This window comes from Ranitomeya variabilis, chromosome 8 (genome assembly GCF_051348905.1).
Source record: "Ranitomeya variabilis isolate aRanVar5 chromosome 8, aRanVar5.hap1, whole genome shotgun sequence".
Classification (NCBI taxonomy): domain Eukaryota; kingdom Metazoa; phylum Chordata; class Amphibia; order Anura; family Dendrobatidae; genus Ranitomeya; species Ranitomeya variabilis.
In genome coordinates, this window is record NC_135239.1 from 36,981,949 (window position 1) to 37,004,982 (window position 23,034).

The 23,034-nt window shown below is 43.7% G+C and overlaps 1 protein-coding gene across 1 annotated transcript in view; it reads left to right on the forward strand.

Moving 5' to 3' along the window:
• Positions 1-23,034, forward strand: part of LOC143788580 (tenascin-N-like) — a 71,415-nt gene that overhangs the window by 35,126 nt on the left and 13,255 nt on the right. The window contains exons 7-9 of the mRNA XM_077278359.1: positions 6,888-6,977; positions 19,974-20,237; positions 21,541-21,671. Of these exons, the coding sequence (XP_077134474.1) occupies positions 6,888-6,977; positions 19,974-20,237; positions 21,541-21,671 (485 nt within the window). The remainder of the gene's footprint in view (positions 1-6,887; positions 6,978-19,973; positions 20,238-21,540; positions 21,672-23,034) is intronic.

Genomic DNA, 23,034 nt, shown 5'->3' on the forward strand with positions numbered 1-23,034 from the left:
ATAGGGTTAGGGTTTGGATTACATTTACGGTTGGGAATAGGGTTGGGTGTGTCTGGGTTAGAGGAGTGGTTAGGGTTACCGTTGGGATTAGGGTTAGGGATGTGTTTGGATTAGGGTTTCAGTTATAATTGGGGGGTTTCCACTGTTTAGGCACATCAGGGGCTCTCCAAATGGGACATGGCATCCGATCTGAATTCCAGCCAATTCTGCGTTGAAAAAGGAAAACAGTGCTCCTTCCCTTCAGAGCTCTCCCGTGTGCCCAAACAGGGGTTTACCCCAACATATTGGGTATCAGCGTACTCAGGACAAATTGGACATCATCTTTTGGGGTCCAATTTCTCCTGCTACCCTTGGGAAAATACAAAACTGGGGGCCAAAATATAAGTTTTGTGGGAAAAAAAAGATTTTTTATTTTCACGGCTCTGCGTTGTAAACTGTAGTGAAACACTTGGGGGTTCAAAGTTCTCACAACACATCTTGATAAGTTCCTTGGGGGGTCTAGTTTCCGATATGGGGTCACTTGTGGGGGGTTTGTACTGTTTGGGTACATCAGGGGCTCTGCAAATTCAACGTGACGCCTGCAGACCAATCCATTTTAGTCTGCATTCCAAATGACGCTCCTTCCCTTCCGAGCTCTGTCATGCACCCAAACAGTGGTTCCCCCCCACATATGGGGTATCAGCGTACTCAGGACAAATTGGACAACAAAGTTTGGGGTCCAATTTATCCTGATACCCTTGTGAAAATACAAAACTGGGGGCTAAAAATCATTTTTGTGAAAAAAAAAAAGAATTTTTATTTTCACGGCTCTGCGTTATAAACTGTAGTGAAATACTTGGGGGTTCAAAGCTATCAAAACACATCTAGATAAGTTCCTTAGGGGGTCTACTTTCCAAAATGGTGTCACTTGTGGGGGTTTTTAATGTTTAGGCACATCAGAGGCTCTCCAAACGCAACATGGCATCCCATCTTAATTCCAGTCAATTTTGCATTGAAAAGTAAAATAGCGCTCCTTCCCTTCCGAGCTCTGCTATGCGCCCAAACAGTGGTTTACCCCCACATATGGGGTATCGTCGTACTCAGGACAAATTGCACAACAACTTTTGTGGTCTAATTTCTTCTCTTACCCGTGGGGAAATAAAAAAATGGGGGCGAAAAGATCATTTTTGTGAAAAAATATGATTTTTATTTTTACGGCTCTGCATTATAAACTTCTGTGAAGCACTTGTTGGGTCAAAGTGCTCAACACACATCTAGATAAGTTCCTTAAGGGGTCTACTTTCCAAAATGGTGTCACTTGTGGGGGGTTTCAATGTTTAGGCACATCAGGGGCTCTCCAAACGCAACATGGCGTCCCATCTCAATTCCAGTCAATTTTGCATTGAAAAGTCAAATGGCGCTCCTTCCCTTCCGAGCTCTGCCCTGCGCCCAAACAATGGTTTACACCCACATATGGGGTATCAGCGTACTCAGGACAAATTGCACAACAATTTTTGGGGTCCAATTTCTTCTCTTACCCTTGGGAAAATAAAAAATTGGGGGCGAAAAGATCATTTTTGTGAAAAAATATGATTTTTTATTTTTACGGCTCTGCATTATAAACTTCTGTGAAGCACTTGTTGGGTCAAAGTGCCCAACACACATCTAGATAAGATCCTTAGGGGGTCTACTTTCCAAAATGGTGTCACTTTTGGGGGGTTTCAATGTTTAGGCACATCAGGGGCTCTCCAAATGCAACATGGCGTCCCATCTCAATTCCAGTCAATTTTGCATTGAAAAGTCAAATGGCGCTCCTTTCCTTCCGAGCTCTGCCCTGCGCCCAAACAATGGTTTACACCCACATATGGGGTATCAGCGTACTCAGGATGAATTGTACAACAAATTTTGGGGTCTATTTTCTCCTGTTACCCTTGGTAAAATAAAACAAATTGGAGCTGAAACAAATTTTGTGTGAAAAAAAGTTAAATGTTAATTTTTATTTAAACATTCCAAAAATTCCTGTGAAACACCTGAAGGGTTAATAAACTTCTTGAAAGTGGTTTTGAGTACCTTGAGGGGTGCAGTTTTTAGAATGGTGTCACACTTGGGTATTTTCTATCATATAGACCCCTCAAAATGACTTCAAATGAGTGTGGGCCCTAAAAAAAAATGGTGTTGTAAAAATGAGAAATTGCTGGTCAACTTTTAACCCTTATAACTCCGTCACAAAAAAAAATTTTGGTTCCAAAATTGTGCTGATGTAAAGTAGACATGTGGGAAATGTTACTTATTAAGTATTTTGCGTGACATATGTCTGTGATTTAAGGGCATAAAAATTCAAAGTTGGAAAATTGCGAAATTTTCAAAATTTTCGCCAAATATTCGTTTTTTTCACAAATAAACGCAAGTTATATCGAAGAAATTTTACCACTATCATGAAGTACAATATGTCACGAGAAAACAGTGTCAGAATCGCCAAGATCCGTTGAAGCGTTCCAGAGTTATAACCTCATAAAGGGACAGTGGTCAGAATTGTAAAAATTGGCCCGGTCATTAATGTGCAAACCACCCTTGGGGGTGAAGGGGTTAAAGGAATTTTATGATTTTCCCCTGCGCACTTTGTTTGAAAAAAACAAACACATTTGCCTTAGTCACCCTGCCCGGGTCCGGCACTGGATCTCCACCCGTGCTTCCGGTATGTGCTTCTGCCTGCAACTCTGATGTTATTCATACAGCTGCAGTCAATCAGCCCGAGTGGAGCCACTGATTGGCTGCAGCATTGTCGATGTGATGACAGCGCTGCAGACAGTAAGAAACAGCAGAAGCAGCAGAGGAAACCCAGTGCAGGACCCAGTGAGGGTGAGCAATGCATATTTTGTTTTCTAAAACTGGTCGATTCTGGTGCACACTGCACAGGGGAGAGATACTCGCTTAATGCCAGAGGCTAAGCCAGTGTCTGTAGGGGTTCAATGACAGTAGTTGCATTTAGGTCCTGGTGCCTTTCACATAGGGACCCAGGGGTTATAGGTAAGTACTCAGGTAAGATCAGATAAGAGATTTTTACAAAATGCCTTATGGTCTGTGAAACTGAACAGAACAGAATATTGCTTATTGTAATAGAGTATTGGAGTACTTATCATAATGGGCGAATAGGCTGCTGCTATGTAGCCCACAGAGAAGAGGGTCCAAACACAGATCGGTTCCCTCTGGTGCAGAATGCCTGATAAAAACTTTCAATTAAAAAACATCTTTTTGATACGTCAGAAGTTTTGATCGGTCTTGGTCCAGGTCTAGGTCCAGGTGCAGAGACCAGTTGCCGACATATGATTGGTGCAACCTGTACGACCGCACAGGAGTCCAATAGGATAGGGGGCCACATCCTCCTCCACAGCAGGTTTGATTGTGCATTATGATGAGCGATTGGGCAGAAAAGAACCATATACTGTTCTTGCACAGGGGCCCTCTTCTGTCTGTGTCCGCCAAGGGCGGAGAACATTGATCACTGCTCTGCCTGTAGACAGAATCAATATAAAATTTGTAAAGACCATCTTCAACTCACCCATCCAGGGGCAGACACAGACAGAAGATGTCCACTGTGCAAAAATAGTATATGGACCCTTGGCAGTCCAATGATATTTCTGGTTGCTGCTTTACAGGTGGGAGTCGGCCCACTTACCTTTTGAGCCCCTGGTTGCATCAGTGGTATGTTCGTTCACCCCTATTCCCGTTTACCCCCAAAAAAACTGCAATCAGTTGATCACTTCTGCCCTTTTATTTTAGCTGTAGTAGGAAAACAAATATGTAGCTAACAGGGAAAATGCACAGTCATAAAAAAACTTTAAAAAAAAAAAAAATTCAAAACTTTTTTCATTCCTTTAAGAATCCTGGCTTCATTTTATTTAGGACCGAATAAGAATGTATCTTCCCTGCACATTACAAAGTTAGAATATACAATTGTAAAATCGTACAATTTCACCAATCTGATGAGACGGTAAAACAATGTATGTGCAAGCTGTAGATAAATACAAGACCGGTAAGATAAATCTAGAAAAGACAAAAATTCTGCTTAGATAAGTATAAATTAGGTTACGCATCAAAGATTTGTTCTTGTAAGATATGATACTCGAAAAAACAAATTTACTCAACGCAATAGAAATTACTGTAACTGGAACTCAATTTTTCAATGGAAATCTAAAACTGCCGCCTGGTGTATGTAACTGGGATAAAAAGAGATTTCATATTAAAGATATCATTTATATATCCAGCTGGTTGCTTATACAGGATAATATATTTTTTAATATTGTGATTTATAGGATTGGATTCAGGGCTCGTGTACTATCGGACGACTGCTATCTGTAGTTTTCATGGATAGCATTCATACACAGGATATTCTATTTTTTTCTCAAAATGGTCAGAGAAAAAAATTGTAGACATGTCTAATTTTGATCCGAGTGTTGGATCCAAATCAGCAATGCCAGTCTATGGCTCAGTGAAAAACATTGGACCACACTCAGATGACATCCGAATGCACTCCGATTTTCACTACTGAAAGAATGGAGAGGGTGGAGAACCTTTTTTTTTTTCTCTCGACCTTCGAGAAAAACGTATGCGTCTCTGATCAAACTCTGATCACTGTCTGATCAGGATAATTAGACTATTTTTCTCGGATGGAGAGAAAATGGTTGTGTGCACCTACCCCTAGAGAGATTTTTTGACTAAAGTCAACTGAAGGGAGTTGGTGGCGGTCCCATGGACTCCATCAATAGAATTTTCTGATATAACTTAATAATGTTTCAGAAATGATTATATTTAAATCTTTACGGAGACAATAGTAGACTTATAATGCCATAGAGTCCTAGGTTTATTCATGCAATTTGTTATGCTAGTGTAGCTACTCACTCGGGATAATAGGCAAAGCTAAAAAAATGCAACTGACCCTTCTGGTTCCTGTACAGATTAGAGATCATCATCCTGCAGTCCCTAGTGGTTCCTTCATGAGTAGAGATAACCCTAACCACAGACTAGAAGATGGCAACTTGGACCTATACTGCCTGAAAGGCCGTTGAGTTACCTTCATGTTGACCCTGCAGTCCCTAGTGGTTCCTTCATGAGTAGAAATAGCCCTAACCACACACTAGAAGATGGTAACTTGGACCTATGAAAGGCTTGCTTCATGTTCCTCCTAATAGACCATAGGGCAGAGCACAGGGTGAGCTACCTACAAAAGGGAAGTGTGCTGAAAAAGGAAAGATCCCGGAGTGAGTAGAATAAACCATCACATACAAAATAAAGCATAAATTACTTAACGTTAGATAATATGCCGCCTACTTCCTAAAAAGAAACAGAAGATAGATGTAGAGTAAAGTACAGAAACAGCAAAGAGAAAAACCTTAGCTGGAATTTCACTGACTGGCTTTAAACAACAACAGAATGTCTGAACATCCAAATGAAACTATCACCAACAGGAAATGCCAGCAGGGGGGAAAAAATATCAAGCGTCACCCGAAAGGTGATAGGGCAGACAAATGAAAACACCTGTGTTATGCAAAACAGACTGCAGCCAGAATAGCAGAAACTAAACATCTGGACAAAAGGTGTATCTATTGTGGCTCGGTGGAAAGAGAAGCCGACCACAAAACACAAGCTCGAGGGGTTCAGACCCAGGAGCATGGCACAAATAATGTCACATACTCAGACAATCAATATTAAAAATAAGTCATCTTCTTTGCTAACAGGTTCAAGAGAAGGTGCAATGCTTGGTTCCATCATCTAAGGGAGGCAGAAAGGCAGGGCACTTGTGCTCCGTCAACTTGCTGACCACTCAGTCCACCACTTTTGCATAAGACCCTGCTGTTAAATATGTTTCCAAGCTCCTTAAAGAGGTTTTTCCTGCAAATGCGATTTGTTGGAAATGTGTTTGCCAGGGTCCCCACCACTAGGACCTTTACAATCGCTAAATAAGGAAAGGAGAGATTTAAATGGAAGATGACCCACTAAGCACTGTACTCGTATGCCATTGTTCCATTTAAACTCCTCTTCACTCTGGTCATTTGATAAGGAGGAATGTGGGCAGGGACCCTTCACTCTATTTATCGTAGATCATCTAGGGTGATAGGTTCTTGTGGCAAAATCCAGAAGAACAATATAGTAGAATTTTTTTTTACATAGAGAAAAGAGAAATTACAGCCTTAAAGGCAATCTGTCATTATATTGAGTGCTTCTAAATCAGTGCCACTGCCTTGTATTGTATGCGAACTTAAAGGGGCTGTTTGAATGAAACAAGTTGCCATCTACATATACATTTTTTTTGATCAGTGAAGGGTCTGACTGCTGAAACCTAGACTTATGGGCCACTTTAATCCGTGTTAAAATAGAGCGTTAATACACATTCTCCGCCAACACTCCATTCATGCTTTATAGGACTTTTGGAGTGCTGAACTTAGCTTTCTCCAGCAGCCCCATAGAGAATGAATGAAGCGACGATTGAGTATGTGCACTGCGCTCCATTCTTACAGGCATAAAAGTGTCCCATTAGTGATCTGTGCGGGTTCCAGCATTTGGACCACCTTTAATCTATAAGTTATCACCTATCCTGTGGACAGGTTATAAGTTGCCCCTACCAGACTACCACCCGTTTACCATGGGAGTAGCTATTCTCCTCTGAAGAGCAGCGTTTGTTGGTCCTTAAACATGTTCTTTCTGGGTTGATTGACATCTCAAGTTATTTGGCGCATGCGCAATCAATCCACGTCTGCTGGACTCCGCTTCATCTATAAACTGCATCAGACGGAGGTGGTTTGTGCTGACCTCGGCCACAATTGCACAGCTGGATAATGTATATTATATTTTAGAAAGTGAAGTCATTATAAAGCATATAAAACCTGATCTGATTGCCTTTCTTTCCTCAGGACTACAGCCCACTACTACGTATGATATCAACGTCCAGGCTGTGCGAGGAGGACGAGAAGGAAAAACCTCATCTGTAGTCGGCATAACAGGTATGGTGGTGAATCTGTTCTGGGCAATGTATGGATATTTTTTTTGGGGGGGGGAAGTGTAACTGGGACTTGGCGTAAAGGTTTTGTAGCTTCCATATTAGAATGAGAAGAGGGGAAGCGTTCACACTGGAGAAGGGATATGAAAGTGCTAAGGGAGTATTGAATAACGAGTTCACTATATATGAGTGCAGCTCCCACCATTGTAAAGTATAAGACTATGTTCACTCGTTGCAGCTTTTTTTTCTGTAGACAAAATCTGATCTCTTGGCAGTAAAAAAGCTGCAGCCAAAACACAGGTTTTGCTGCCTTAAGGCCCCGTCACACTTAGCGACGCTAAAGCGATCCCGACAACGATACGACCTGTCAGGGATCGTTGCTGCGTCGCTATGTGGTCGCTGGTGAGATGTCAAACAGTGAGATCTTCCCAACGACGCAGCAGTGATGCGGCGACCTGTAGCGACCTGTACAACGAAGCGACCACCAATCGGAGCAACGCAAATGCCGGTGTCGGTGTCATCAACGAGGTCGTTGGTAAGGTGTCAAACACAGCGATGTGTGCTACCCAGCGGGACCTCAATGATCAAAAAATGGTCCAGGCCATTCCGACACGACCAGCGATCTCACAGCAGGGGCCTGGTCGCTGCTACGTGTCACACATAGCGAGATCGCTACTGAGGTCGCTGTTGTGTCACAAAACTTGTGACTCAGCAGCGATCTCGCTAGCGACCTCGCTTAGTGTGACGGGGGCTTTATTCAGGATCCCAAGATCAGCTTTTCTTTCACCTTGCAAGCATGGACAATACAAGGTGTTAGGCCACCAATGCAAGACGTATGTGAAACCATAAAACATTTTTGGATAAAAAGGACAATTTGATACAATTATTTCAGAGGAAAAAAAATTATATGTTCTCGAAAAATAGTGACTATTCTGAACAAAAAAGCTGGATTCATGTATGAAGTGCAGCCTTGAACTTGGGTTACATAAGTTCATGAAAAAAAACTAAACAAACGCAAAAGTAAAAACAGTGGGGGAATTTGAATTGGTCGGACATTGTTTAGCTAACATATTGGTAGGACATAATTGAGTTAGTAGGACATTGTTTACTTTCACACATATGTGATTTAATTGAAATGTACTAATACTAACATCTCAGCTCAGTTGAGGACCCCAAGACATTATAGATTAACCTTGGGAAAATGACAACAATTAAATGGGATTCACATCCTGCTGCACCTACTTTTTTTAATCTAAAAATGTTGCAAAAACGGACAGGTTTTTGCACTTACTCATTGCTTTCTATGGGTGGAAAAAATGCTGCACAAACGCTGGAAGCAGTGACATGTTGCACTTTTCCAATTCAGGCAGGAAAAAAGAAATCAAATGTGTGCATGAGATTTCTGATATCTCATAGCTTTTACTGATAGTGTAAAAAGCAGCTTTAATTTTCACAAAATAATGCAGCAAAATGCCAGGTGTGAACATAGCCTGAGGGTTCAGAAACCTCTGACTGTAGTGACACTTCCAAGAGTAGGGATCTCCATTTTCCCCATAGGTGGAAGTCATAGCAGTTAAAACCCAGACTATTAGGAATATTTGTCATAAATGTGGTGACATGGGAATTTAGGCACTGGAATAACTACAATCTAGCAATGAGACTTCTTTTTCCACTGCTCTATATAATTCAATGCTGTGTAATTAGTGATGGCGATCCTACACTTTATTTGTTAAGAAAGCTCAAGTTGACTCTAAAAAGTGCTGACAGGCGAGAGAAGAAAAACCCTGAGAATTATTCATTAGCCATTAATGAAAAGAAAACTGCAGATCTCAATTATATTTAAATATATACAGCATACTGTACGTTAATCTAACCACGCAGAACGAATCATGCATCACTCAGATCCAATTCATACGGGTAACACATCAAATTTGCATTTTTAAATTTATTACGATCCCATTGCTGTTCTGCGCTGAAGACAAATTGGAGTCTGTTAACATAGTAATATGGCAGATACAGCCTGGTAGAGGCCAGTTTACACCCCCATATATATCGATATGTGATCACACAAACGACAGCAGCCCAACCTGTTCTGCAGTTAGGACTATGGTGCAAAATGTTACCTGCAAGCTCATTTCATGTGTTGTTCCTCCAGAAGTTGAGGATACTTACCAACTTCTCAGTTAGTAAAACAGGAATAAATGCCCAAGCCCACTTTTGTGTGCACCTCACCCTATTTGGAATGGGACATCCCCTAATTTGTTGGGTTTGTTTTCTGAAAATTTGGGACAGCTCCGCTCCACCAAATCCAAGACTCTTGGCAATTATGGTAGGGAGTTCTGTGGTCGTAGTTGCATCTAAACGTAGGGCACAACAGGGTGCTGGTGATGTGAAAACACAATTCATCATTTGCGGATTCTTACATATCATTTTTTTTTACTAGTGTTTTTCGCTGACGTTTTTCACCCCAAATTAATAAAAATGAAACACTCGATTTATCAATTTTGCCTGTGTAAGATGCCCAAGCGAGGTAGTCGTGGGCGAGCTTCAGTCCCCACTCGCTCTGGCATCCTACAGACATCTTGCGTCCCAGTCCTGCTGTGTGTGAGGTACATCACATTTACTTTGGGGCTGTAGGCCTCTGCCTCTTCTGAGTCCAGGAATCCCTCATCTGGAACCAGGGCATCAAATAATCCAGGAGACACGAGGTTCATAAAAACAGCCAAACATTTACTTGGTGAATAACAGTATGTACAGTATTTGCAGGCAGATAGAAAGGATAAGATCCAATGGGTTGTCATCATTCCCACAGGTATCAGATACAACTTCAGCCCTGGTTCTCGGAACAGGAGGCATATCCCTTTCACTGGCTTTCCTAGCCCTAGGGAATCTCTTCCGTCACTAACAGTATATCCGGGTTGAAATACCTTCTGCCCCATGTAGTCTGAGTCCATCTTTTCCTGTAGCTTCACAAGCTGAGTGTGCCCCAGGTCCCCGACGTCCATCTCGAGGTTGCCCTAGGCCATTTAGACAGAAGGGTATTTTTGGCAATCCACTGACCCGAGTATTAGGTTTACGCTGTCCCTAGCAGCCTCCTAGACCTGCTGCTTCACTCACTGCTGTCCCCACACTGACTGTCCTGTCACTTCCTGGACTTGCTACCAACCCTCAGTTCCCCTTCCCAAACTGGGCTGGCCACTACAGTTAACCCTGTCCTAGCTAACTGCAGCCCCAGTGGGTATCATACCTTTTTCACATACATGAACATCAAATCCATTTAACCCTTGAGTGTCTGGGAGCAATCCATCAGCCCCCACCACTGCTACACGTGCTCGGATAAGGTGTTATCTGAGCATACTCGGGTGCTAACCGAGTGTCTTCGGCAGGGCCGGACTGGCCATAGGGCACTTCTGGCAAATGCCAGAAGGGCCGGTGCCAGTGGTGGGCCGCTCAATCCGCCGCCCCCGCCGTCGCATTCAACTATACCGGCGTATAGACGCCGGTACAGTTGAATGCAATGATGGAGGAGAGAGCGTCTACAGACGCTCCTCTCCCATCATTCCCCGCTCTGCCTCTGACACTGCGGGTGCGCGATGACGTCATATCATCGCGCACCTGCTGTGTCCCGGGCAGACTGCAGCTGCTGAGACAGGAGCAGGAACCAGGAAGCAACGCTGGGCACGAGGAGAGGTGAGTTGTTGTTTTTTCTGGACTGTGGGGCCATTCTCGGAGGAGGTGAGGGGAGGAAGAGAAGAGATGTGGGCTGTATATAGTTCTCTGTGGGCTGTGCTCTGTGCTGTATACTGCTGTGGGCTGTATATAGTTCTCTGTGGGCTGTGCTCTGTGCTGTATACTGCTGTGGGCTGTATATAGTTCTCTGTGGGCTGTGCTCTGTGCTGTATACTGCTGTGGGCTGTATATAGTTCTCTGTGGGCTGTGCTCTGTGCTGTATACTGCTGTGGGCTGTATATAGTTCTCTGTGGGCTGTGCTCTGTGCTGTATACTGCTGTGGGCTGTATATAGTTCTCTGTGGGCTGTGCTCTGTGCTGTATACTACTGTGGGCTGTATATAGTTCTCTGTGGGCTGTGCTCTGTGCTGTATACTACTGTGGGCTGTATATAGTTCTCTGTGGGCTGTGCTCTGTGCTGTATACTGCTGTGGGCTGTATATAGTTCTCTGTGGGCTGTGCTCTGTGCTGTATACTGCTGTGGGCTGTATATAGTTCTCTGTGGGCTGTGCTCTGTGCTGTATACTGCTATGGGCTGTATATAGTTCTCTGTGGGCTGTGCTCTGTGCTGTATACTACTGTGGGCTGTATATAGTTCTCTGTGGGCTGTGCTCTGTGCTGTATACTGCTGTGGGCTGTATATAGTTCTCTGTGGGCTGTGCTCTGTGCTGTATACTACTGTGGGCTGTATATAGTTCTCTGTGGGCTGTGCTCTGTGCTGTATACTGCTGTGGGCTGTATATAGTTCTCTGTGGGCTGTGCTCTGTGCTGTATACTGCTGTGGGCTGTATATAGTTCTCTGTGGGCTGTGCTCTGTGCTGTATACTGCTGTGGGCTGTATATAGTTCTCTGTGGGCTGTGCTCTGTGCTGTATACTGCTGTGGGCTGTATATAGTTCTCTGTGGGCTGTGCTCTGTGCTGTATACTGCTGTGGGCTGTATATAGTTCTCTGTGGGCTGTGCTCTGTGCTGTATACTACTGTGGGCTGTATATAGTTCTCTGTGGGCTGTGCTCTGTGCTGTATACTACTGTGGGCTGTATATAGTTCTCTGTGGGCTGTGCTCTGTGCTGTATACTGCTGTGGGCTGTATATAGTTCTCTGTGGGCTGTGCTCTGTGCTGTATACTGCTGTGGGCTGTATATAGTTCTCTGTGGGCTGTGCTCTGTGCTGTATACTGCTATGGGCTGTATATAGTTCTCTGTGGGCTGTGCTCTGTGCTGTATACTACTGTGGGCTGTATATAGTTCTCTGTGGGCTGTGCTCTGTGCTGTATACTGCTGTGGGCTGTATATAGTTCTCTGTGGGCTGTGCTCTGTGCTGTATACTACTGTGGGCTGTATATAGTTCTCTGTGGGCTGTGCTCTGTGCTGTATACTGCTGTGGGCTGTATATAGTTCTCTGTGGGCTGTGCTCTGTGCTGTATACTGCTGTGGGCTGTATATAGTTCTCTGTGGGCTGTGCTGTATACTACTGTGGGCTGTATATAGTTCTCTGTGGGCTGTGCTCTGTGCTGTATACTACTGTGGGCTGTATATAGTTCTCTGTGGGCTGTGCTCTGTGCTGTATACTGCTGTGGGCTGTATATAGTTCTCTGTGGGCTGTGCTCTGTGCTGTATACTGCTATGGGCTGTATATAGTTCTCTGTGGGCTGTGCTCTGTGCTGTATACTACTGTGGGCTGTATATAGTTCTCTGTGGGCTGTGCTCTGTGCTGTATACTGCTGTGGGCTGTATATAGTTCTCTGTGGGCTGTGCTCTGTGCTGTATACTACTGTGGGCTGTATATAGTTCTCTGTGGGCTGTGCTCTGTGCTGTATACTGCTGTGGGCTGTATATAGCTCTCTGTGGGCTGTGCTCTGTGCTGTATACTGCTGTGGGCTGTATATAGTTCTCTGTGGGCTGTGCTCTGTGCTGTATACTGCTGTGGGCTGTATATAGTTCTCTGTGGGCTGTGCTCTGTGCTGTATATAGTTCTCTGTGGGCTGTGCTGTATACTACTGTGGGCTATATATACTTATCTGTGGGCTGTGCTCTGTGCTGTATACTACTGTGGGCTGTATATAGTTCTCTGTGGGCTGTGCTCTGTGCTGTATACTGCTGTGGGCTGTATATAGTTCTCTGTGGGCTGTGCTCTGTGCTGTATACTGCTGTGGGCTGTATATAGTTCTCTGTGGGCTGTGCTCTGTGCTGTATACTACTGTGGGCTGTATATAGTTCTCTGTGGGCTGTGCTCTGTGCTGTATACTGCTGTGGGCTGTATATAGCTCTCTGTGGGCTGTGCTCTGTGCTGTATACTACTGTGTGCTCTGTGCTATATATAGTTCTCTGTGGGCTGTATATAGTTCTCTGTGGGCTGTGCTCTGTGCTGTATACTGCTGTGGGCTGTATATAGCTCTCTGTGGGCTGTGCTCTGTGCTGTATACTACTGTGTGCTCTGTGCTATATATAGTTCTCTGTGGGCTGTGCTCTGTGCTGTATACTGCTGTGGGCTGTATATAGTTCTCTGTGGGCTGTGCTCTGTGCTGTATACTGCTGTGGGCTGTATATAGTTCTCTGTGGGCTGTGCTCTGTGCTGTATACTACTGTGGGCTGTATATAGCTCTCTGTGGGCTGTGCTCTGTGCTGTATACTACTGTGGGCTGTATATAGTTATCTGTGGGCTGTGCTCTGTGCTGTATGCTACTGTGGGCTGTATATAGTTCTCTGTGGGCTGTGCTCTGTGCTGTATATAGTTCTCTGTGGGCTGTGCTCTGTGCTGTATACTACTGTGGGCTGTATATAGTTATCTGTGGGCTGTGCTCTGTGCTGTATGCTACTGTGGGCTGTATATAGTTCTCTGTGGGCTGTGCTCTGTGCTGTATATAGTTCTCTGTGGGCTGTGCTCTGTGCTGTATACTACTGTGGGCTGTATATAGTTCTCTGTGGGCTGTGCTCTGTGCTGTATACTACTGTGTGCTGTATATAGTTCTCTGTGGGCTGTGCTGTATATAGTACTCTGTGGGCTGTGCTGTATATAGTACTCTGTGGGCTGTGCTGTATATAGTACTCTGTGGGCTGTGCTGTATATAGTACTCTGTGGGCTGTGCTGTATATAGTACTCTGTGGGCTGTGCTGTATATAGTACTCTGTGGGCTGTGCTGTGTATAGTACTCTGTGGGCTGTGCTGTATATAGTACTCTGTGGGCTGTGCTGTATATAGTACTCTGTGGGCTGTGCTGTATATAGTACTCTCTGGGCTGTGCTGTATATAGTACTCTCTGGGCTGTGCTTTATATAGTACTCTGGGCTGTGCTGTATATAGTACTCTGGGCTGTGCTTTATATAGTTCTCTGTGGGCTGTGCTGTATATAGTTCTCTGTGGGCTGTGCTGTATATAGTTCTCTGTGGGCTGTGCTGTATATATTACTTTGTGGGCTGTGCTGTATATATTACTTTGTGGGCTGTGCTGTATATATTACTCTGTGGGCTGTGCTGTATACTACTGTGTGGACTGTGCTGTATACTTCTACGTGGGCTGTGCTGTATACTACTGTGTGGTCTGTGCTGTATACTACTGTGTGGTCTGTGCTGAATACTGCTGTGTGGGCTGTGTTATCTACTACGCGAGCTGTGCTATAGTATGCAGGCTGTGCTGTATACTATGCGGTTTGTGCTATATAATATGCGGGCTTTGCTGTATACTATGGGGAGTATATTATATTCTATGGGGGAGGCCATGTTATGTACTATGTGGCTGTGTTATATACTATTGTGGGGGTATATTATATTCTATGGGGGAGGCTGCGTTATATACTATGGGGGGCTGCATTATATTCTATGGGGGGCTACATTATATATTATGGGGAGGTGGGCTGTATTATATTCTATGGGGGTTACATACTCTGGGGTGGCTGCATTATACTCTGTGGGGTGGCTGCATTATACTCTGGGGTGGCTGCATTATACTCTGGGGTGGCTGCATTATACTCTGGGGTGGCTGCATTATACTCTGGGGTGGCTGCATTATACTCTGGGGTGGCTGCATTATACTATATGTGGGCTGCGGGCTGCATTATACTGTATCGAGGACTATGGGGAATACGTTATACTATATGAAGAACTATGGGGTGCATTATACTATGGGAAGTGAATTGTACTACATGGATGACTGTGGCGGTGCATTATACTATATGGAGCACTATGAGGATTGTATTATGCTATATGGAGGACTATGAGGATTGTATTATGCTATATGGAGGACTATGAGGAGTGTATTATACTATGTGGAGGACTGAGCAGTGTATTTTAATATATGGAGGACTATAGGGAGTGTATTATACTATATGGAGGACTATGGAGCACATTATAATATATGGAGGACTATGGGGTGTATTTTACTAAACAAGTAAAATGCTGCATATTCGGATTGTTTTTGCTGGAACAAAAAGCCTTGTTGTCAGCAGCACATTGCCAGTGTAAACTGTAGATGTGCTGCTGAAAACATGATACTGTATGGTGATCTATTAGTGATGATCGTTCTGTCTCATCATTATTCCTCAGCTGGTGGAAAGAGGCCGGGAAACAAGCGTTGAACAACTTCAGTATTGTCGATCAAACTCGTTTAGCGGCCTGAACTCAGCGCACGTAAATACAACAGAAAGGCTTCTGTGTGATGTGCAATATGTTAGGCTAGGTTCACATTGCGTTAGGGCAATCCGTTTAGCGCATAGCGCTAGCGGGTTGCGCTAACGCAATGCTTCCCTAGGGTCCGCGTTCGGTGTCCCCGCTAGCGCAGATCCCCGATCTGCACTAGCGAGGAACGGACCTCGGGCACGCCGCGGACGCTGCAAGCAGCGTCCGAGGCGCGTCACAGAAGAACGGCACATCACTAGCGCGAGCCGAAAAAGGCACGCGCTAGTGATGCGCTGCAGGAGAAATTTACATTGCTGTCAATGGGCACACTAACGGACCCATTGCACGGCGTTAATTGCGACATTTTCGCCGTGCAACGCTGTCCGTTAGCGTGCACACATTAACGCAATGTGAACCCAGCCTTCGCATTTGGGGACCCATTTTAAACTTTGCCTAGGGCCCCACTTTGCCTAAAACCGGCCCTGCCTACAAGTGTACAAAGATATTATACAGTCACCATGTGACAAGTGGGCCTGTGTAACTTCAAATGCCAGGGCTGAATTTTAGTCCCAGTCCGGCCCTGGTCTTCGGCGTGCTCAAATAATATGTTCGAGTCCCCTTGGCTGCATGTCTCGCAGCTGTTCAACAGCCGCAACACATGCACGGATTGCCGGTTTGTTAGACAATCCCTGCATGTGTTTCGGCTGTAGAACAGCCTCGAGACATGCAGCCACGGGGACTCGAACATATTCATTTAGCACCCGAGCATGCTCAGATAACACCTTATCCAAGCATGTTCACTCATCACTAGTCATTACTTCATTTTCTGACTTAATCAATGACAGTGATTTATTTGCACAATCAGTACATTTTTTCAATCAGTCGATCAAACAAATAGTTCTTGTCACCAGCAATCATTTTGGTCATTGACGGTCATTCCTGAATGTATCCGCCGGTCTAATCAGTATATTTGCTGGATGAATATGTATATTACGACCTGTCAGACACTCCCTGAACAAGTGTCACCTCTGAATATTACATAAGCGTACCGGAAGACGTTAAATACGGCATTTACAACCCTTAGCATATAAATGATTGTGCAGCCGTTTCGCGGACATACCGTACATTTATTTTTATTTCCCTTCATGTAAATTTAGATGGGATCTTTGGAGGGTTGTGGTGATTTCCGGCTTCTCCATGCGATTCTTCATTAAACAGTGCTATTTACCCAGCAAGAGTCACATGAAAATGCCTTATTTGCAATATCTATCTTAGGGCACACAAGTACTCATGGGTATCGTAGCGTATATATCAGCAGCGGGCCGCCTTGTACATCACTCAGATAAATATCGCTTATTCTGCAGGCTTGTGCCATTTCATTATTTGTGTTCTCCCATCTCTGGCATCAACCTCAATCTATAAATCCTTGAATTATGTATCTTTTAACCCTGTCTGCGAGGCAATAGATTATTCTGCATACTCCGTGGCAGTAAACAATCCTAATTATTATTATTTTTTTTATTATATACTGCAGGCAGCCGTGTAAATATACTCACTATGATTAATTTAATTAAGAAAACTGGTGCATAATAAAACAAGTAGATTATAATAAGCAGGAAGCTGCGGAGCGTCTCGTAAAGCCGGTGTGAGCATAGAAATGGGATCTCTCACCTCCTGTGACAACTTCTCATTGTGTTCTATTGTAAAGAAACGGATATTTGAAGAGTGAAGAGAAAGCAGATTTACTTCCATTTGCAGGATCACATGGGAAAAGGATAGAGGAAAGGAACATTGAGAATGGTAATTGTGTTCTGAGTGTCGCTCATTCCTTCCCCCACTTCCCTGGCTTTTGTAATCTGGTAATATTATACAATGGCCACGGATGGAAAGATGGACATGGATGGTTTTCTAAGTAATGGCCCATTGGGTCACAATTAGTCTCATATCCTTCCCCCATTTTTCAACTCACCCAATGATACATAGTTGCACTATGCTAGGTTTAAAGGAGTTGTCCACTATTCGGACAACCCTTTCTGAATCCCTATGTTTACCCCCAGTAAAGTGACAACACTTATACTCCGCTCCGATGCAGGTGCTGTTCCAGCGGAGTCAGTATTGGCTCTAACAGGGATGTCAATTATACGCATAGGAGAAGAGAGTGAAGCCACTGCTGATTGGCTACACGGATTGCGTGACATAACATTGTTAGCTATAAGGTTAGGTTAGCTGTAAGGACAGCGATAGGTTAGCTGTAATCAAAGTCAGTAGCAGGCGGATTCTTTAGGAGCGCTGGAAGGGTAGCCCCAGTGGGGGAAGGGTGCACAGTCCCCCCGCAGCTCCAGCCGAACACCTCCGAAGGAGGACAGAAACAGTAAAAGGGTGAAGCTCGGTCAAAGGAGCGCCGAAAGGAAACTCTGACACCAGGATGGGGTTAAGCCACAACGCGTTTCAACGGAAGTACCTTCTTCACCCGTTTCCTGTTTCTGTCCTCCGAGCTTCACCCTTTTCCAGGTTAGCTGTAATGACAGGGATAGGTTAGAAGTAAGGGCAGGGATAGGTTAGCTGTAAGGACAGGGATAAGTTAGCTGTAAGGACAGGGATAGGTTAGTAGTAAGGGCAGGGATAGGTTAGAAGTAAGGGCAGGCATAGGTTAGCTATAATGACGGGGATGGGTTAGGTGTAATGACAGGGATAGGTTAGCTATAAGGACAGGGATAGGTTAGCTTTAAGGACATGGATAGTTTAGCTATATGGGCAGGGTAGATTAAATTAGCTCTATATTGATGGGTAGACTAGCTCTAAGGGCAAGGGTGAGGTTAGTTGCAAAAACATATACTGTATATGTTAGGGCTAACTGCAGAGGTTGCTTAGCTTTACGGGTAGCTGTAGGTTATCTCTAAGAGTTCGTGTGGATTAGCTATAAGGGTAGAGTCGGAACAGCTCTAAGTGCAGGGTAGATTCGCATCATCCATGTGTAAACAGGTACGCGGATGCAACAGTGCAGATAATGAGGAGAAAGTGGTGCTTAAACCAACAACTATTTACTTGAATTAAAGGGGTGCCTTTGGAATAATATCAGGGGATAATGCAAATGGTGAAAATTAAGCAAGTTATGTTACAAGAAGAATATAGCAATTTGGATAAACAGGGTATTGACACAGTGCTATTTACACACTATCTTTCTATTATTACAATTAAACAACTGTTATCATCAGTGAGGTCTTATTCTTAATACACTAACCAAAAAGGCATAACTTTCACTACCGGGCCCGTCACTGTCGTCACTCTCTAGGGAACATGAAACATCACACAGGCCCTAACGGGGGGGAGGGGGTGGTCGATGATACTACCTGCTAGGCTGCAAATCTCAGATTGGTGAGTTACTCGGTACACTAGTCATGCTGGCCGCCTTCCATCCCTGAAGCATGGCCCCAGTCCCCATTTTGTACCGTGCGTCTATACTGCAAGTGGCGGCTCAAATGAACATCATTCCACTGTTGCCTAGAATGTCTCTCTCTCGGCCCTGGCTCTGTTCACTCGATTCAGCTCTCCCAGTTCTGCTGTCTGTCTGTTCCTTCACTCAGGTCTGGTTTCTCAGTTCCTTTATTTGAGTCTTGTCTCTTGGGACTTCACTCGGGTCTGGTCTCTCGGTTCCTTCACTGTGGTCTGAACTCTCATAATGGCAGCTATAAGCTCATTCTGCTGCTCACATGTCCATCCTGTAACTTCTCTCTTCTCCCAGGCCTTTTATAATTAATAACTGCGTCACAGCTGTCATCTGACCTGGCGTCTCCTCAAATCTCTACCCTCAGGGGACATGTACTTCGCTCCTCAGTTCCTGCTAATGCAATTCTCTCTGCCTTCCCCTTTCATCTTTGGTCAGCAGATGAAGATGTTCACTTGCAGACACTCATTTTAGGCATTACTGTGTGTGTCTCCTCACTCATTTATCTCCTTACATATACACCTGTCAGATTTATTTCTCCCTGAACCTCAAATAACAAGGATAAGAGATTTATTGGCCTTTGCCTACAAATCTACCTACACGTGCATGTACAATTCCGATATCTGAAGATACAGATGCCGTCCTGTCTCTCTCTCTCTCTCTCTCTCTCTCTCTCTCTCTCTCTCTCTCTCTCTCTCTCTCTCTCTCTCTCTCTCTCTCTCTCTCTCTCTCTCTCTATATATATATATATATATATATATATATATATATATATATATATAGTAATATAAGAAGTAAAATGCACACAAATATTATATATTATTAAATGACCCCCATATAGCAAATATTTTTAGTTTTTTTCCTAGTTACCGTAGGTATTTATGGGCTTTTTTTTTACGATGCAGACTTTTATATCCTTTTAGATCATTTGATTTATCATAATACACATGGAAGACACATGAAACATAATTTGCATGAAATTATGTGAAAAATGAAAGCTTTAATCGGTATTCATGGTGGTGATTCATGTATGAAGGCTGATGTAATGTAAAAGGTATATAAAAGACAGTGAAATAATATTAAGAAACACATTTAGGAGTTGAAAAAAAACCGTACTGTTCTGTCCTCAGCGCAGCGGGAGACCAGAATGGTGTTTGTGATCAGAATATCCAATGCATAATGTAGTTTATGACCAACACTTGGTGTTTATCTGTAGGAATTGATGGTCCTAAAAACCTGGTGGTCAAAGATGTGGGTGAAGACACAGCCAGCTTATCCTGGCAGGCTGCACGAGCTCAAATAGATCGCTATATATTAACATATTCATCACCTGATGGACATAGTGAAGAGATGGCTGTGGGCAAGGAGAAGACCAACACTTTCTTGACCGGCCTCACCCCTGGAATGGAGTACATATTCAACATATGGGCAGAAAGGGGAAACAAGAGGAGCAAACGAGCCACCGTTAAAGCCACAACAGGTGAGATTCCACATATCCGAGACTTTGCTCACTTTTCGCTGCGGGCCTAAGAACTTATAGGTAGGTAGTTGCTAGTTACCTGCCTGTTATGCCCAGCGCCGATCTCTTCTGGCACAGAGTGGTCATGGACCGCACCTGCCGGCGATTTTGCTGCTTTATTTGACCTCATGTCAAGAGCAGCTTTTTCTCATTTGAGCTGCTCTGTTAATGGGGCGTCACTGCCAATGTCATGCTGATTGACAGCTGGCTCCCTGCAATTAGGTAGCGGGGAGCCAACTGTCCATCAGCATAATATCGGCAGAGATGCCCTATCAACAGAGCAGAGTGGAAGAGAAGAAGCGGTCCATGACTGCTCTGAACCAGCAGAAATCAGCGCCGGCAAGAACAGGCAGGTAGTTAGTAACTACCTGCTAGTAAATTTTAAGTTCCATAGCCAAAAATAACCAATGTCCAGGGCAACCCTTTTAAAGAGAGTCTATCATCCCCAAAATACAAATTAAACTACTTAAACATGTATATAGATTACATTGTTCCCTATAAAAATCAGTATGTATTTTATTGTTTTAGTGATAGAGAAATTTAATTTTATTTCACATGCAAATGAGTGAGCTTTGAAGCCGCCTTGCCATAGCCAAAGGCTCAGTGCCCTGCTACGCTCTGCAAATTACATATTGAGCACTTTCCCTGATCTTGATTGATAGCGGTTGATTCCCCAGTGTGAGCACTGCCTGAGCTAAATCCGTGATCCCGCACGTGCGCACTAAGGCTACTTTCACACATCAGTTCTTTTGCAACAGGCACAATCCGGCGAATGTTGGAAAAAATGGATCCGGCGCAGATTGTGAAAAACTGATGAGACGGATCCGTTTTTTCGACCGATCCGACTAGCATATCCAGATAATTGGATAAAAAAAAATTTGGAGCATGCTCAGTTTAAAAAAACGGAATCTGGCGGCGGAATCTGTCATTTTCCGGATCCGACTCCTATAGGTTTCCATTCTAGCAAACAGCTGCGATTTTTTTCTCAGTCTGATTTCGGCTGAGAAAAAAAAAATTGCAAATGAGATGTCACCTATTGAATAACATTGGTCCGAGTGCAATCCGATTTTTTTTATCGGATTGTACTCGTCCGTTTTGCTTACAAGTGAGTATGAGCCCTTAGGAACTGCCTGGCCTTCTGGAAGTCCAAAATGACTCCCAATCTTCTAGGGCTGTGGTCATAATGGTGGTCAGTGTGATAATGCAAATACATTATTGAGTTGTAGACTTACTTTACTATAATATTTTACGTCCTCTCGTCTAGATATTGATGCACCCAAAAATCTGCAGGCCTCTGAAATTACACAGTCTGAAGCCACCTTGACTTGGACTCCTCCTGTAGCTCAGATAGATGGTTATATACTCACCTATGAGGATGAAGCTGGAAAGCGACAGGTAAAGGATTTATAGGGGGGTCAACTGCAAATAGTTTTAAGGTCTACCTCTCCTTTCAGACAAAAAGCCAGAGTAAAAGCATTTTCTTGCTGCGTCACTCAACATAATAGGTTAAAACGATTTTGATGCACATGCCAGTCTGATATGTCCAGGAACTATCCTCATTCTCATTCCATATAATTTCCCATCCACTCTTTTTCAGTAGACGGTTCCTCTTTTTCATCATTCTAAGAGCACTATAGGTGCTGGAACTTCCTTTTCCTAACTTCCCAGCATGCATTGCTCCTTCAATTGTCCAATTGCTTATATTCTCATTCTGCTTGGGGCAGCGCATGTTCTGAATGGAAGTTTGTTAGTAGAAAAAATCATAAATTTGAGTCCTATGTAAAAATTGGGCCCCAGGATAATTGTGATCACTTTGGCTTCCTTACTGATGTTTGCTTTGCCTCTGATGTTTGTAGATCTGTGCTCCACATAATCATACAAATACAGGGCGCAACTTTAACCATTTCCACTGCTATTTGCAATGACGCTCCATTGATGGCTATATACGCTTAGTGTATTAGCCAATCTTGCACCGAATATTCTAAAATTTTAACACCATTCACAGCCGATAGCAGGAAACTGCTCGAGCCCTAGGACATAAACTAGTACTTTGGGGTTGCACTTAAATCCCAATGGTTTCATTTCCATAGCTATAGCCTGGTTTATGTACAGTAACATAAAAAATATGATTGAGCAAACCATGGTATCTAGTGCATGTAAAACTCTGCAGTAAAGTAATTACTGCCATGCCAGATGGAGGAATACGAGCTGGGTTTGTTTAGTGAGGCTTTAATATCTACTTAATGATGTCGAAAGTGGGTGGATTTTAACTCTGAGAGATATCATTTAGATTCAATGGTATTATAGAGGCTTTTTTTTTGTGGTATTTGTGTTATTTTAAACTGCAAGCAGATGGACTAGCCTTTAACTGATCCTATTACAATCTGATATATGGTATGTGACCACTCCAGTTCTATAATAATATTCTTGCAGCCACCACTAGATGGAGCATGGGAGCTTACTGCACATTACTTATACAATCCAGTATGCAGGAAGCTCATTAGCTCCCACAAGTGGTGTCTGCAGGCAATCAGAATTTCATTTCATTTTTTTTTAAGTCTTAAAATGTAATTCTCACCTTACCAATTCTCTGCCACCCCTGGTTGAATGATTTACGATCTCCCCCCGGTCTCTAGGCTTCTTGCTGCAGTGATGACTTCCCGAAATAAACATGTGACTCCTGCAGCCAATCAATGACTGGAGTAGTACCATGCTACAGACAGTGATTGACTGCAGCAGTTACTTGTCAAGATATCAT